The sequence below is a fragment of the Pelodiscus sinensis genome, chromosome 1 (assembly GCF_049634645.1).
Source record: "Pelodiscus sinensis isolate JC-2024 chromosome 1, ASM4963464v1, whole genome shotgun sequence".
NCBI lineage: Eukaryota > Metazoa > Chordata > Testudines > Trionychidae > Pelodiscus > Pelodiscus sinensis.
Window position 1 is genome coordinate 97,642,095 of NC_134711.1, and position 15,200 is coordinate 97,657,294.

The 15,200-nt window shown below is 41.7% G+C and overlaps 1 protein-coding gene across 2 annotated transcripts in view; it reads left to right on the top strand.

Annotated features, from left to right (window-relative positions):
• Positions 1–15,200, top strand: part of ALDH1L2 (aldehyde dehydrogenase 1 family member L2) — a 69,792-nt gene that overhangs the window by 47,927 nt on the left and 6,665 nt on the right. For both annotated transcript variants that reach the window (XM_075938571.1, XM_075938579.1), the window contains exons 13-21: positions 3,830–3,980; positions 4,481–4,551; positions 4,670–4,775; positions 5,579–5,666; positions 6,509–6,602; positions 6,911–7,010; positions 9,171–9,269; positions 10,038–10,203; positions 13,921–14,026. In XM_075938571.1, the coding sequence (XP_075794686.1) occupies positions 3,830–3,980; positions 4,481–4,551; positions 4,670–4,775; positions 5,579–5,666; positions 6,509–6,602; positions 6,911–7,010; positions 9,171–9,269; positions 10,038–10,203; positions 13,921–14,026 (981 nt within the window). The remainder of the gene's footprint in view (positions 1–3,829; positions 3,981–4,480; positions 4,552–4,669; positions 4,776–5,578; positions 5,667–6,508; positions 6,603–6,910; positions 7,011–9,170; positions 9,270–10,037; positions 10,204–13,920; positions 14,027–15,200) is intronic.

Genomic DNA, 15,200 nt, shown 5'->3' on the forward strand with positions numbered 1-15,200 from the left:
ATAGATGCTTCCTACATCACAGAAGCAGTTTTTCCATCAGTGTAGGTAGATAGGTCAGTGGAAAAATTCTTCCATCTATCTGTCTGTGTCTACAATGGAGCTTTGGCAGTAGTTCTAATTATGATGCCCAGAGCATGAAATTTGCACAGGTCAGAACGACATAGCCAGATTGACAATATTTTTAAGGGTAGATCAGACCTTGGTCTGATCCAGCCTGTTTAAACAAGTTTTTTTGGGTGTTGCTTAGCCAGGAGAGCAGGCTAGAGTTGTGTAATGGGGTACACTCCTCTCTTATAAGCTCCCCCTGGCTGTGTGTGAGTCCCTGCACACTAGGGATATAAAATCCTGGTTAAAAAGTTAACTGGTTAAACAGTAAGTTTAACTGGTTAACTGTAATTCCATGGCAGGGGGCTGCTCCAGCTTGTCTGCGCCCACCACACCATGGGCTGCTTCAGCTGAGTTTGCTGCACTGCCGGTGGGGAATGCTCTGGCCAGGCTGGGCTGAGCCTGCTGTACCATGGGCGAGGGCTACTCTGTCCAGACTGAGCCACCACGCTGTGGGGTGGGGGACTGGAGCAGTCCCCCACTGGGTGTAACCTGTTATCCTGGTAACCATGCTAGTAGAGCAAATGCTTACCAGGTAATCTGTTAACCAGTTAACCCTTTATATTCCTACTGCACACACTCTCTACTTATTTATGATGGGTCTTTCCTACCTTCTACTCCTGGTCCCAGCCCAGGAAGCCTATGGATAGCAGCTAACCCTTTATATTCCTACTGCACACACACTCTACTTATTTATGATGGGTCTTTCCTACCTTCTACTCCTGGTCCCAGCCCAGGAAGCCTATGGAGAGCAGCTATCTGCCATATCCCTTTAAATAAACTGTGTTGCTTCTACAGTTACTTGTCCCACCTTTCTGTGGTGCCAGCACCTTCTTCACCTTTCCCTCAGGGCTTGTTTAGTGGAGTACCAGCAGCCAGCCTGGAGCACCATCCACTCTCCTCCTGCTCTAGCAAGGAACTAATCACAATCTGCCCCTGCAGCTCTTCTTATACCAGCCTGCTGGGCCCTGATTGGTTGCTTCCCACACAGCCACTCTAGTGAACTTGAAGGACTTGCTGAACACCTCGTGGCCCTTTTCTGAGGTAGAGTGTGGCAGGGCCACAAGGCATCCAGCAGGAAGCTTCAGGATCTAGAGTCCACCCTGCCACAAGCCATTAAGATTACTAGCTGTGGCTTTGCCTAGTAACATCTGTGAAGTGTAAGCTGTTAAGTATCTATTAGGAAGAGCCTCTTTCTTTAGGTGAAAAATGATACATTCCATTATATGGTAGGGAAAGTGCTATGGCCAGTGGCAGGCCAAGATATAGCTTTAACTTTTAAAAAAGTACCCCCATATTTGTCACATCTATACAAATATTTTAAATTAGCTTAAATTTTATATTGAAAAAATAGACTATGTATGTAGCTTGTCTTTTCATATGCACTTCTCAGCTCCCTTACAAACATACAAGAACATTACTGTGTATATAAGTAAGAATATACAGGTTGGAAACAACTTTAATGGCTTTAACAAATTAGATATGTGGCTTACGTTATAAATAAAGGTCTAATTAAGACCCTGAATGTGCAAAATGATCAAGAAGTTACCAGGTCTCCTCACAAACACGTGGATCCACCTGCATAGATCAACTATTTGTCTATTTTAGGTACCTGTATTATCAGGGCTCGACAAATAATACAATCTGTTCGCCCATGGCGAGTAGATTGTAACCCGGAAGAGCCGGGTTTGGGTGATCTTCGCATGCGCAGAACGATCTGCTCATGTGCAGATCGCTGGACAGCACGGCTGGCGAGCGGGGCTCGCTGCGGTTCGGCGAGTCCTGTGTATTATTACTTATTACTGTAAAATCTGAGCACTTCACAATCTGTAAATATTTGTCATCTCAATTTCCCTGAGCAGAAGGGAAGCACTATTTTCCATATTTCCACCATTGTAGGAGGCTCTTTTGAAAATCCCATCAGGCACCTATTGACTCTTTGGGTACGTCTAAACTACATGCCTCTGTCGGCAGAGGCATGTAGATTTGTTTGTTCAGCAAAGGTAAATGAAGCCGCGATTTAAATGATCGCGGCTTCATTTACATTTACATGGCTGCCGCGCTGAGCCGACAAACAGCTGATCAGCTGTTTGTCGGCTCGCCGCTAGTCTGGACGTTCCACCTGTCGACATCAAAGCCTTTTGTCGGCAGCCCCGGTAAACCTCATTCCACGAGGAATAATGGGGCTGCTGACAAAGGGCTTTGATGTCGACAGGTGGAACGTCCAGACTAGCGGCGAGCCAACAAACAGCTGATTAGCTGTTTGTCGGCTCAGCGCGGCAGCCATGTAAATGTAAATGAAGCCGCGATCATTTAAATCGCAGCTTCATTTACCTTTGCTGATCTGTCTAATCTACATGCCTCTGCCGAAAGAGGCATGTAGTCGAGACACAGCCTTTAGGTGCCAATATGCTTTTGAAAATTGGTCTATGTGTCTTGCCAAAGATCACACTTGAAGTCTGTGGTAGAGCAGGGATTTAAACCGAGATGTCTGAAACCCTACATTCTGGTCTATACCTAAAGATTAAATTGTCCTAGTTACATTACTCAGGGCTGTGAAAAATGTCATGCTACGTGCAACAAAGATTGGCCTAACCTCCCGTGTACACAGGTTGATGGAAGAATTCTTTTGGCAACCTAACTACACCTCTCAAAGAGGTGGATTTACTATGGCAATGGAAAAAACCCTTTTGTTGCTTTATCAAGTGTTTGTGCTGTAGTGGCATAGCTGATGTTCTGCTATAGTAGTGCTTTTACCAGGGCCAGATTAAGACCTTTAGAGGCCCTAAGCACTGAAAACATTATGGTGTCCCCTCATATATAATTCAAAATAAAAACAATACTATACCGTAAAATCTCATTATTTTTTTTGGTGCCCCTGATTTGCTGATGCCCTAAGCATGTGCTTAGTCTGCCTATTGGGTAATCCAGCCCTGGCTTTTACTATAAACGTGCCTTTAGCCTTGTGCCCTAACCATTGAACTATCCTGCATAGCACTTGTGGTAGTTTGAATTTTTGTTTTTATGTTACTGTGTCTAACTTATGGGTCAGATATTTTGTGGTTGGTTCTTGAGAGGATATGAGAAAAGATGGGTACAAATGCTCCAATAATTATTTCATTTACCAAACCATAAACAATGACAACCTGAAGATTTCACAGATAAATGTCTCATCTAATCATAGGCACTGACTATGGGTGCTGCTCAGTGCCTACCAGCAGTTTCCCTGTCGGTCCCATTCTATCCTCCCCAACAACACCTGCCCACCAGTTGCCCCTCTGATCAACATTTCTTCCCCCAGCACACTTCCAACCTGCCACAGTCAGCAGTTCTGTGGTGTGCAGGAGGCAGTGGGAAGGTGGGGAGGAGCAGGAATGGGGTGCGCTTGAGGGAGTGGGCAGAATAAGGCAGGAAGACGTGGAACAGGAGTGAAAGAGTGTAGTGGGGATGGGGCCTGAAGCAGAGGTTGGGGAAGGCACTCCCTGTCACATTAGAAACTCATCACGTATGCATCCAGTGCCTTTTTAAGTCAAGGAAAAAACTCTCATTAACTTTATTGAGTTAATGGCCCTTACTTACGTTAATAAATAGATAACAGTTCCAGTCCTGAAATCAGTAGAAGTTTTGCCTGAGTTGCCATGCTTTGTAAGTTAGATATAGTTGGAGGTGTCATTTTCCAGTGTTGTTATTTTTGGATTCTCATTTGTTGTGTTTTAATTAAAAGACTGGCAGACCTGATGGAAGAACACCAAGAGGAATTAGCAACAATTGAGGCCATTGACTCAGGAGCTGTCTACACCTTAGCTTTGAAGACCCATGTTGGAATGTCAGTGCAAACATTCAGATACTTTGCTGGATGGTGTGACAAAATTCAGGCAAGCTAATATTTGTCAGTACTTATGTACAATCAGAAATGAATTACCATGCTTCAGTGTTCTTATTCTTTTCTGGGATTGTCTTTTGCTTGTACAGCCCAGAAGAACAACTTTAACACAGGGAAATGAGGCATTCAAAATTGTGGGTGACAGAATTAGAATTTTACCAAGAAAGAGTCTTCCTGGAAATATGATAGGAGCACATTATGCTTCCTACTGGTAAACAGAGATTTACAGTTTGACTTGGGATGCCAGATAAGCTGGTTGAGAATATGGAGTGTCATAGGAAAGATGCAGCTCCTGTCCTTGGTAGAAGATTATACAGTAGCAGTATTCCAGCATTTTTTCTTTCTGGCATTCCATTAACAGAAAAAAAATCTGGCTGTGATGTCTTCCATGATGGCAGTGATTTTTCTGATACAAGCATGATTCGGTAATTGGTACATTTTAATTTTCCTTTCTAAAGATACAGATTTTAAAATCCATTGACTTTCTTTTAGGGTTCTACAATCCCAATTAGCCATGCACGCCCGAATCATAACCTAACATTCACCAAGAAGGAACCCATAGGGTAAGGCTTTTATCATCTTCTTAATGACCACAGACTAGTTTTAACTTTGACAAATAGAAAATCCTTTCAAAATCTGTAACAAAAATGTAACTTTTTTCGTGTTTTTCCCAATCTTAAGTGTCTGTGCAATTGTTATCCCCTGGAATTACCCGCTGATGATGCTTGCATGGAAGAGCGCAGCATGCTTGGCTGCAGGCAACACATTAGTTCTCAAACCAGCCCAGGTAAAATCAGCACAGAGAAAATGCAGATTGTGGGTGTTATCCTCCAGTCCCCACTAAGGCAAAGCTTCCATTGACTCCATCCATTGGCTGATCTGTTGCATGTTGTAAAGAAGATGTGAAGCAGTAGCTATTCCCATCCTGATTTAAGGCACTTGTAATCTTCATTAGAACTCTTAGCACCCTCAAATTAGAGTACATCATAACTTTCTGTTTGTCTATCTGTCTTTGTTGTATGGTGTAATAATTACGGCAGAGGGGGAGAGGAGGTTGTACAGTGAGATGCATATGTAAATCAGAATATAATTAGTCTGGGTCGTGAACAGAATGCATTCCTCATAAGGGAATTAGGGATGTTAGATGTTGGGTAATTGAATAGTTGTGAACAGCAGCTCACTGCAGACAGAGGCTCACTGCGGACAGAGGCTGCTTCATGGCAGCCTCCCCTGCACCCCCTCCTCCACTGCCTCTGTTAGGCTGCCTTTTAAGCCAGCTTCCCCCCAGCACTGGTTCCTGTTTGCCTCCCTTGCTGCCTCTGATACAGACGCAGCAAAGGGGGCGGGGAGAAATGCATGTAGTCAACACAATTAACCAATAAGCCTAGCTAGGCTTATCAGTTAATTGTATAGTCGACTATACATTGACATCCCTAAAGGAAATGTCATTTTGTCCACTTTGTCAAGAAAAATATGAACTAATGTAAGATTCATATTGCAACAAGCTAAAATATATTAAGTACATTAAATATTTCAGACTATATGTAACTAAAATAGCAGATCTAATATGACTATTGTGTACATGCTTAGGTCACTCCATTGACTGCCTTAAAGTTTGCAGAGCTCTCAGCTAAAGCAGGATTTCCTAAAGGTGTTATAAATATTCTGCCTGGCTCAGGTAAAGCATTGATGTAATTATTTTTCTGTATAAAACCTAGCATGGTGTGAACTATATGGTTGAGAAGAGTTAAATAAAGGACTGAGGTGAGCTAAAGTTCTTGGTGATCTAGCTTTTCACCTCTACAGACCTGTGAGGTGAAAAGTGTGCTAAGGGGTCTTCTCTTCTTTCTTAGTGGATCTTTGTCCACACTACAAACCTAACATGTCACTGCACATGTATTCTCTGAACTGAATAGGGAATTATATGGTGCTAGCCAAGGGTATTTACCCCTCATCTATACATTCCAGATTCAGACAAAAAATACAAAAATCTTCAAAGAACTATTTATCATAGAGAAACCTAATGCTATTGATGATAGTATTTCTCTTATTCTTAAAGGCTTGTTGTCAAGAAGGAAATATTATTTCTACATGATTTTGAGCAATTTATTTAGCTAACTATGGCAGATTGGTCAGTGGAAACAATTTAACATTACATCAACTAATTCACCTCCTCACAATCATGTTAAATGTAAGATTTCCTAGTAAAGACAAGTCCTGAGATTACTATGGGGCTGAAATATGAAACAATATGTATTTCATCTGTTTAAAATATAAACTGAGTAATTCTGCCAGCAGTGCAAGTATCAGAGATGAAGTTCTCAAGGGAGGGATTTGGTGAAGGGAGAGATTTGTACCATGGTGGTTTTAATTCTATTAATCTGAGATGTTAATAGTAACATAAGTAAGGATACTTAAATTAGATGCTGTTTAACCTGATAGACCTACTGAACTATTAGAATGTTAAGATTTACATGTACATTTTTAATTTGTTGATTTGCATATCCTACTATGACTCAGGTGGTTTAGTTGGACAGCACTTGTCTGAACACCCAGATATTCGCAAACTTGGATTCACTGGTTCAACTCTTATTGGTAAACAAATCATGAAGAGGTATTGTATTCATTATATTCAGAAGATATTTTAAATCTTTTTCTATAATGTAGATTAATCAATGTTTACTACAGTGATATACAAATTACACCTTGCATATAATATTAAAATGACTTGCAGACTGTGGATGGGAATTTAATTATTTTTCTATATTAAATAGTGGAAATATAACTTGCTATTTAGTCCAGCTGTCTGAAAACAAAGATATATGCTATATGTTTTCACAAGTTGACCTTAAAGAAAATAATTTCATTGCTAGAAAATGTCTGAATGTCAATTTTTACATAATTATTTACAATGTTTCATAGCTGTGCAGTCAGCAATCTGAAGAAAGTGTCCCTTGAACTTGGTGGTAAATCCCCATTGATCATTTTTGAGGACTGTGAACTCGACAAAGCTGTGAGAATGGTAAGGTTACTTCATAGTAAAAAAACAAACATGTTCAAAGCCTTTTTTGTGCAACTTATTAAGGAGCCCTCCTCCTTAGGGCTTTCTAAAACATGGAGGAGGATAGCCACACGTTGTTTTGAAGTAGGGCTCTCTTTCTCTAGACTCTATGCCAACACAGTATAAACTTGGGGGGAGGGGCTTATTCAAAAGGCAGATGTTCTCAAAAAACAATTGAAAAAGAGTAAAGGTGAAAAGTGTACTTCCATGAAGTCATATTAACTCCACAAAAAATAATTTGGCAAAACATTGACATTTAAAACCCACTCCAAATTCTAAAAAAAAAAAAAAAAAAAAAAAAAAAAAAATCTGGAAATTAAGTTGAGATTCAGTCAGTTCCCCAGTGCCATGTAATCCTTAATGACTCAGTAGCATACACACTCCTGATGTATACTTCCCATTGAACCTTAACCTCTGTCTTCCAAAATTTGCAAAAATATATTCAAAGAGGAAAATTAGTAGATTTTAAGATCCTTTTTCTTATTGAAGTGATCTGTTTCCAATGTAACACTAACATATACAGGTTGAACCTCTCTAGTCCGGCACGCTGTAGTCCGGCAACATCTGTGGTCCAGCATGATTTTAGTTAGCCGTTTATTCAGTCGTCATGGGTGTGGCCAAGTTTCCTGCCGTCCCATAAAGGTTGTTTACAGCCACCAGTCCTGGCTCTCAGAGTTCTGTGTTATTTAGCTCTCATTTCCCTTAAATGTCTTGTAAGAGTCCAGCAAGCAGTGGAAGTGTTGGTAATACTGCTAGACAATATTGAGCTCCCATGGTCTGGCAAATTCTCTGGTTTGGCACTGGTCAGGTTCTGAGGGTGTCAGACTAGAGAAGTTCAATCTGTACTACATCACTCATTAGAAAAAGACGTAGCTGCTACTTGATGTAGTGAGTTTAGGCCTCAATCCTGATTCCTGCAGCTAGGTCTATTATTGTGAATGTCCCCCAGTACACAAATAGAGCCCCATTGAACCGAAAGAGCATTGTGCTGTTGCATGAGATACAAAACAGTGAAGCTGACTTTCCAGTCCATTTTTCATGGTGCAGGAAGAGTGACATGGGGGAGGAGATAGAGAAAGGAAGTGTGCTCTGTGAAAACTAATTGTATTTTGAAAATCTCTTTATGGTTTGATCATCCGAAATGGTGCTAGAGCCAGTCAGAAAATGGAAACACGTTTTTTCATTAAAATATATTTTCCTGTGGGGGAAAAACCATTTTATTTGAAAGTCTGCTGATGGTCACTAGTTAATAATAGGAGCATCCACTGCATCCAGGGACATCTATGTTCATGCACGTGTGTATTTAGAAAAGGAAGAGGTAAGAAGAATAGGATTTAGTAAAGAAAAATTCTTTAATGATTTTTATGCTGATATTGCTCCTTTAAAGAAGAGTTTTATATATATACTAGCCAATTAGCCCATCATAAGAAGGGATTTTCAGGTCTCTCTTCCATGCTGGTCTTCTCTCCTGAGCCTCCAGTCTCTCGCTCCATCTCTCTCTTTCTCTCTGTCTCCTCCTCCTACTGCCTCCCCCTCTCTCTCAGCTCTCCTCCGCCTCCTGCCTCTCTCTGTCTCTCTCTTTCTCTTCTCCTCCCCCTTCTGCCTCTCACTTGGGGTACCGCGGAGCCCAAATGGTCACCACTCCGCCCCCCTTTCCCTCCCACCGTGGTGCTCGGCTGACTTCTGCACCGCTCAGCTGGGCCTCTGCAGGGGAACAAGCGTCCATTTGGGTTCCTCTGTGGCGGTCCGGCTGAGTGGCGCAGAAGTCAGCCGAACGCCATGGTGGGAGGCGGAGGGGGGCGGGATGGTGACGTACACAGCCAGGTCCTGCACCCTGGCCATGTACGTCACCACCCCTCCCGTCGTCTTCTCCTGCCGTGACACTTGGCTGACTTCTGCAACGCTCAGCTGGGCCGCCGCACTCCCCATGCAGCATGAGCCACCCAGAAGGAACAGCCAGCATTTCAGGCAACAGTGTCCCCCAGAGGGAACAGCCAGCATTTCAGCGTTACAGACTCACAGACACTGGGCTACTATATATACGATACGCACGCACGCACTCACGTACGTACGTACGTTGGAAATAAAGACAAGTATCAATAGTGTTTTCTTCTGACACAGGGGATGGGAGCAGTATACTTCAACAAGGGAGAAAACTGTATTGCAGCTGGCAGACTGTTTGTGGAAGAATCAATTCATGATGAATTTGTTGGGAGAGTGGTAAGATATTTAAAGGGCTCGTGTTCAAAATAAATTTTGCAGTAATAATGTAAAATGAAGATCGAGTCATTTTATACTCACACATTTTTATGCAAGTTATTTAAACTTTCAATTGCTGCTGATGTTGGGAAATCATTCCTATCATGAAAGAATAAAAAGGGTGTGCTAATAGGAGACACTTAGCCTAGAAATGCAGTGAGAAGTGACACACTTATAAAGAGACGTTATCCTAGCAACTATATCTGTACATTTGCTTAACCAGAAATTGCCAAATTTGTATTCATGAGACTTAAAACCACTGTGAATTTGGCAAAAATATGGTAACATTGGAAGTATAGCGGGAATCAGGCAAAAATATCTAATTTTTGCCATTAAAATTTCAACAGTGCTGTGTGAGAACTCTATTATTTACTATGTAGAAAGAGAATAACTTCAGTATCTTGTTTAATATGCTATGTGAAGTTGAGTAAACAATGACATTTTAAATGCTGGCCACAGTAGCAAAAGAAACTTAAAAATGAATAACTAAAAATAATGGTCAAGATTTTAAAAAATGACTAGTGATTGATTATTCATACTCAACTTGAAATACCATAAAATAGCCTGCTTGTCAAAGTGCTAAGTACTCCTCCTGAAAATTGGGTCCCTTCAAGGGGTCTTAAACATGGGCATCTTAATACTGAAGTAAGCATTTTCACTATTTAATTCAAAAAGATTAGCCAGTGTGTGATACAATGTAACTTTTCATTTTAATTGGGTAACCTGTAGGTAGAAGAAATAAAAAAGATGAAAATTGGTGACCCACTCGACAGAGCCACAGATCATGGTCCACAGAATCACAAGGCTCATCTGGAAAAGCTGCTGGAATATTGTGAAATTGGAGTAAAAGAAGGAGCAACATTAGTGTATGGAGGAAGACAAGTATGTAGACCAGGTAAAATACTACCTGGAAGTGTTTTGAATTTTTACATTTTTAAATAAAAGCCTACATGGTTCCCTCTGTTGTATAGCACAAAGAGGAACAAATTCATGGAAATACAATACAAAATGAGCTGAAGGACAGCTACATGGTATCTTTCCTGCTGCCACCAATATACAGGACTCTATGAAGTATACCTAAATAAAGTAGGGTGTCATTGTCCTGGAGAAAATCACTTGGCATAAAGACATGGAAGAAAGAGATGGCTCATACTGAAGAATTCTTAAGATATTTACATGTAAGGAGAAACTCAGCCTGTTGCACAATATATCTTTCATATAGAGAGACTCAGGAATAGTCTTCACTTGATACATACAGCTCTCATGGCATAGCTCCCATACAGCATTAATAGAAGTGGTGCAACTGATACTCCAGAAACTAAATTGAGGCTTAGGTCAGAGCTACACTAGTAACTTTTGCTAATATTAGTAACATCAGTGAGGGATGGAATTTTTTGGTGATTTTTGGCAATAGTTTTATACTGGCAAAAGCCTTAATGTGGACACAGTTGTGCCAAATTAAAATTGCTTTTGCTAGTATAACTTATTTCCTTAGGGGATTCATATAACTTATTCCAGCAAAAGCACTTCTTTGCCGGAATAAATTATGTCTTGATTAGGAGGGTTTGGTGATATAGCTGTACCAACAAAGCTTTTCTTCTGTACACCTGGCCTATATCTTTAGGAAAGAACTGCTGGCATGAATGTGTCTGTACATATTGGGTTTTCATAGAATCATAGAATAATAGGACTGGAAGGGACTTCGAGAGGTCATCGAGTCCAGCCCCCCGCCCTCAATGCAGGACCAAGCTCCGTCTACACCATCCCTGACAGATGTCTATCTAACCTGTTCTTAAATATCTCCAGAGAGGGAGATTCCACCACCTCCCTTGGCAATTTATTCCAATATTTGACCACCCTGACAGTTAGGAACTTTTTCCTAATGTCCAATCTAAACCTCCCCTGCTGCACTTTAAGCCCATTACTGCTTGTCCTGTCCTCCGTAACCAAGAGGAACAAATTTTCTCCTTCCTCCTTGTGACACCCTTTTAGATATTTGAAAACCGCTATCATGTCCCCCCTTAATCTTCTTTTTTCCAAACTAAACAAGCCCAGTTCATGAAGCCTGGCTTCATAGGTCATGTTCTCTAAACCTTTAATCATTCTTGTCGCTCTTCTCTGTACCCTTTCCAATTTCTCCACATCTTTCTTGAAATGTGGCGCCCAGAACTGGACACGGTACTCCAGCTGAGGCCTAACTAGTGCAGAGTAGAGCGGCAGAATGACTTCACGAGTTTTGCTTACAACACACCTGTTGATACAACCTAGAATCATATTTGCTTTATTTGCAACAGCGTCACACTGTTGACTCATATTCAACTTGTGGTCCACTATGACCCCTAGATCCCTTTCCGCCATGCTCCTTCCTAGACAGTCGCTTCCCATCTTGTATGTATGGAACTGATTGTTCCTTCCTAAGTGGAGCACTTTGCATTTCTCTTTATTAAACCTCATCCTGTTTAGCTCTGACCATTTCTCTAACTTGCTAAGGTCATTTTGAATTATGTCTCTATCCTCCAAAGAAGTTGCAACCCCACCCAGTTTGGTATCATCTGCAAACTTAATAAGCGTACTCTCTATCCCAATTTCTACATCATTGATGAAGATATTGAACAGTACGGGTCCCAAAACAGACCCTTGCGGAACTCCACTTGTTATCCCTTTCCAGCAAGATTTAGAACCGTTAACAACCACTCTCTGACTACGGTTATCCAGCCAATTATGCACCCACCTTATCGTGGCCCTATCTAAGTTATATTTGCCTAGTTTATCAATAAGAATATCGTGCGAGACCGTATCAAATGCCTTACTAAAGTCTAGGTATATGACATCCACCGCTTCTCCCTTATCCACAAGGCTCGTTATCCTATCAAAGAAAGCTATCAGATTAGTTTGGCATGACTTGTTCTTCACAAACCCATGCTGGCTATTCCCTATCACTTTATTACCTTCCAAGTGTTTGCCTATGATTTCCTTGATTACCTGCTCCATTATCTTCCCTGGGACAGACGTTAAACTGACCGGTCTGTAGTTTCCTGGGTTGTTCTTATTCCCCTTTTTATAGATGGGCACAATATTTGCCCTTTTCCAGTCTTCTGGAATCTCCCCTGTCTGCCATGATTTTTCAAAAATCATAGCTAAAGGCTCAGATACCTCCTCTATCAGCTCCTTGAGTATCCTGGGATGCATTTCATCAGGACCTGGTGACTTGCTGACATCTAACTTTCCTAAGTGATTTTTAACTTGTTCTTTGTGTATCCTATCTTCTAAACTTACCCTCTCTCTGCTTGTATTCACTACGTTAGGCACACCTCCAGACTTCTCGGTGAAGACCGAAACAAAGAAGTCATTGAGCATCTCTGCCATTTCCAAGTTTCCTGTTACTGCTTCTCCCTCCTCACTAAGCAGTGGGCCTACCGTGTCCTTGGTCTTCCTCTTGCTTTTAATGTATTTATAAAAGGTCTTCTTGTTTCCCTTTATGCCTGTAGCTAGTTTGATCTCATTTTGTGCCTTTGCCTTTCTAATCTTGCCCCTGCATTCCCGTGTTGCTTGCCTATATTCATCCTTTGTTAGTTGTCCTAGTTTCCATTTTTTATATGACTCCTTTTTTATTTTGAGATGATGCAAGATCTCCTTGTTAAGCCAAGCTGGTCTTTTGCCATATTTTCTATCTTTCCTACACAGCGGAATTGTTTGCTTTTGGGCCCTTAACAACGTCCCTTTGAAATACTTCCAACTCTCCTCAGTTGTTTTTCCCTTCAGTCTTGCTTCCCATGGGACCTTACCTACAAGTTCTCTGAGCTTATCAAAATCTGCCTTCCTGAAATCCATTACCTCAATTGTGCTGGTCTCCCTTCTACCTTTCCTTAAGATCATGAACTCTATTATTTCATGATCACTGTCCCCTATACTGTCTTCCACTTTCAAGTTCTCAACTAGTTCCTCCCTATTTGTTAAAACCAAATCCAGAACAGCTTCTCCTCTAGTAGCTTTTTCAACCTTCTGAAACAGAAAGTTGTCTCCAGTGCAGTCCAGAAACTTATTGGATAGCCTGTGCCCCGCTGTGTTAGTTTCCCAACATATGTCTGGATAGTTGAAGTCCCCCATCACCACCAAATCTTGGGCTTTGGATAGTTTTGTTAATTGTTTAAAAAAGGCCTCATCCACCTCTTCCACCTGGCTAGGTGGCCTGTAGTAGACTCCTAGCATGATATCACCCTCGTTTTTTACCCCTTTTAGCTTAACCCAGAGACTCTCTACACAGCTATCTCCTACATTCATCTCCACTTCAGTCCAAGTGTGTACATTTTTAATATACAAGGCAACCCCTCCTCCCTTTTTTCCCTGTCTGTCCTTCCTGAGCAAGCCGTACCCTTCCATATCAACATTCCAATCATGCGTCCCATCCCACCAGGTTTCTGTAATACCAGAGTTTTCTGTCGCTAAAGAAATTTTAGAGTGGATATTTACATCTGCTGCTTAGGCTTATACAACACTTAAGGCTGAGTAAGAAAACAGAGACAATGTGTTACTATGTAGGTAGAGAAGGTGAGAATACAAACTAAATGGTACTTTACTTGCAAATGATGCTCTATCTGTGTCCTCTGTTTAGGTTTCTTCATGGAACCCACTGTATTTACAGACGTTGAAGACCATATGTACCTTGCCCAGGAAGAATCCTTTGGTCCTATTATGGTAATTTCAAAGTTTAAGAATGGGTATGTTCTGTTCTAACTAATTTAAATAATAGCATTTTCTTTATCAGTTTTGCTACTGAAGTAAAGCAATGCAACCATAGTACCTGGTACTGTGATCCTGCCAAATCTCATTAGGTCATGCTGAGTCATACTGCGGATATAAATCCTCTAAGGGACACCTAAGTGCTGAAGAAAGCATTTAGTACAGACTAGGGCTGATAAATAGTAGACGTTAACGGCTGCGATTAACGTTAAAAAATTGTTAATCGCAGAGGGCAGCAAACCAGCATTAGCTGATCTGTCTCTGGTAAGACGCAGAAAGGCAAACCGCCACTAGAGGGCACATGGAAAAAAGAAGCAGCGAGAAAGGGGGGAAAAAACCCTCAAGCTCCCAATTCCAACAGAGAAATAAACAAGAAGCAAAGACCCTGATACCCGTCCCCCTCTCCCTCTCCCCAGGTAAGGTTGCCAGATGATTGAAATAAATATACTGAACACCCGGCCCCCTCACACACACACACACACACAAAAAAAACACCAGGAAAAAATTCTGTTGAAGAAAAAAAAAGGGGGGGGGGGACCAAAGTTGTTGAACAAAAGAAGAAAAAAAAAGCACTTCAAGACTTATTATGCAAAAAACAAATAAATAAAAAATAAAACAGCATTAAAACAGCATGTCCCCTTTAAGAGTGAGTGCAGGGATAGGAACCGGGGAGCATTGAGCACTAAGACCCAGGAGAGTCATTGCTTCCCCTTGGTCTTTTTGCTGGCAGCCATTTTGTGACAGTAGCTTTGTGGAACCAGGTAAGCATGGGCTTTGGGGGCTGGGAGGATCGGGGGTGGTGGTGGTGGAGGCCGGGCTCTGAGTGTTTGTAGGGTTGCCAGGTGCCTGGTATTTTCGCCTCCTGCCTGGGGGAAAAGAATCAGAAAATACCGGACATCTTAGGTGTCTGGTATTTTTTTACCAGACAGGAGGCGAAAATACCAGACTGTCCGGGTGAATACCGGACACCTGGCAACCCTACTCCCAGGTGACCATATTTTTTAAAATAACACAGCCTGGAGTGGGGGCTTGCCCAAGCCATCCCTCCCTCTCCGACAGGGCTCACCCAAGCCACCCTCTCTGCCTTCTGGGGCTAGGACTGACCTTCCCCCACATCTGATTCTGGAGCTGAGTCCCTCCTCCCGAACTCTG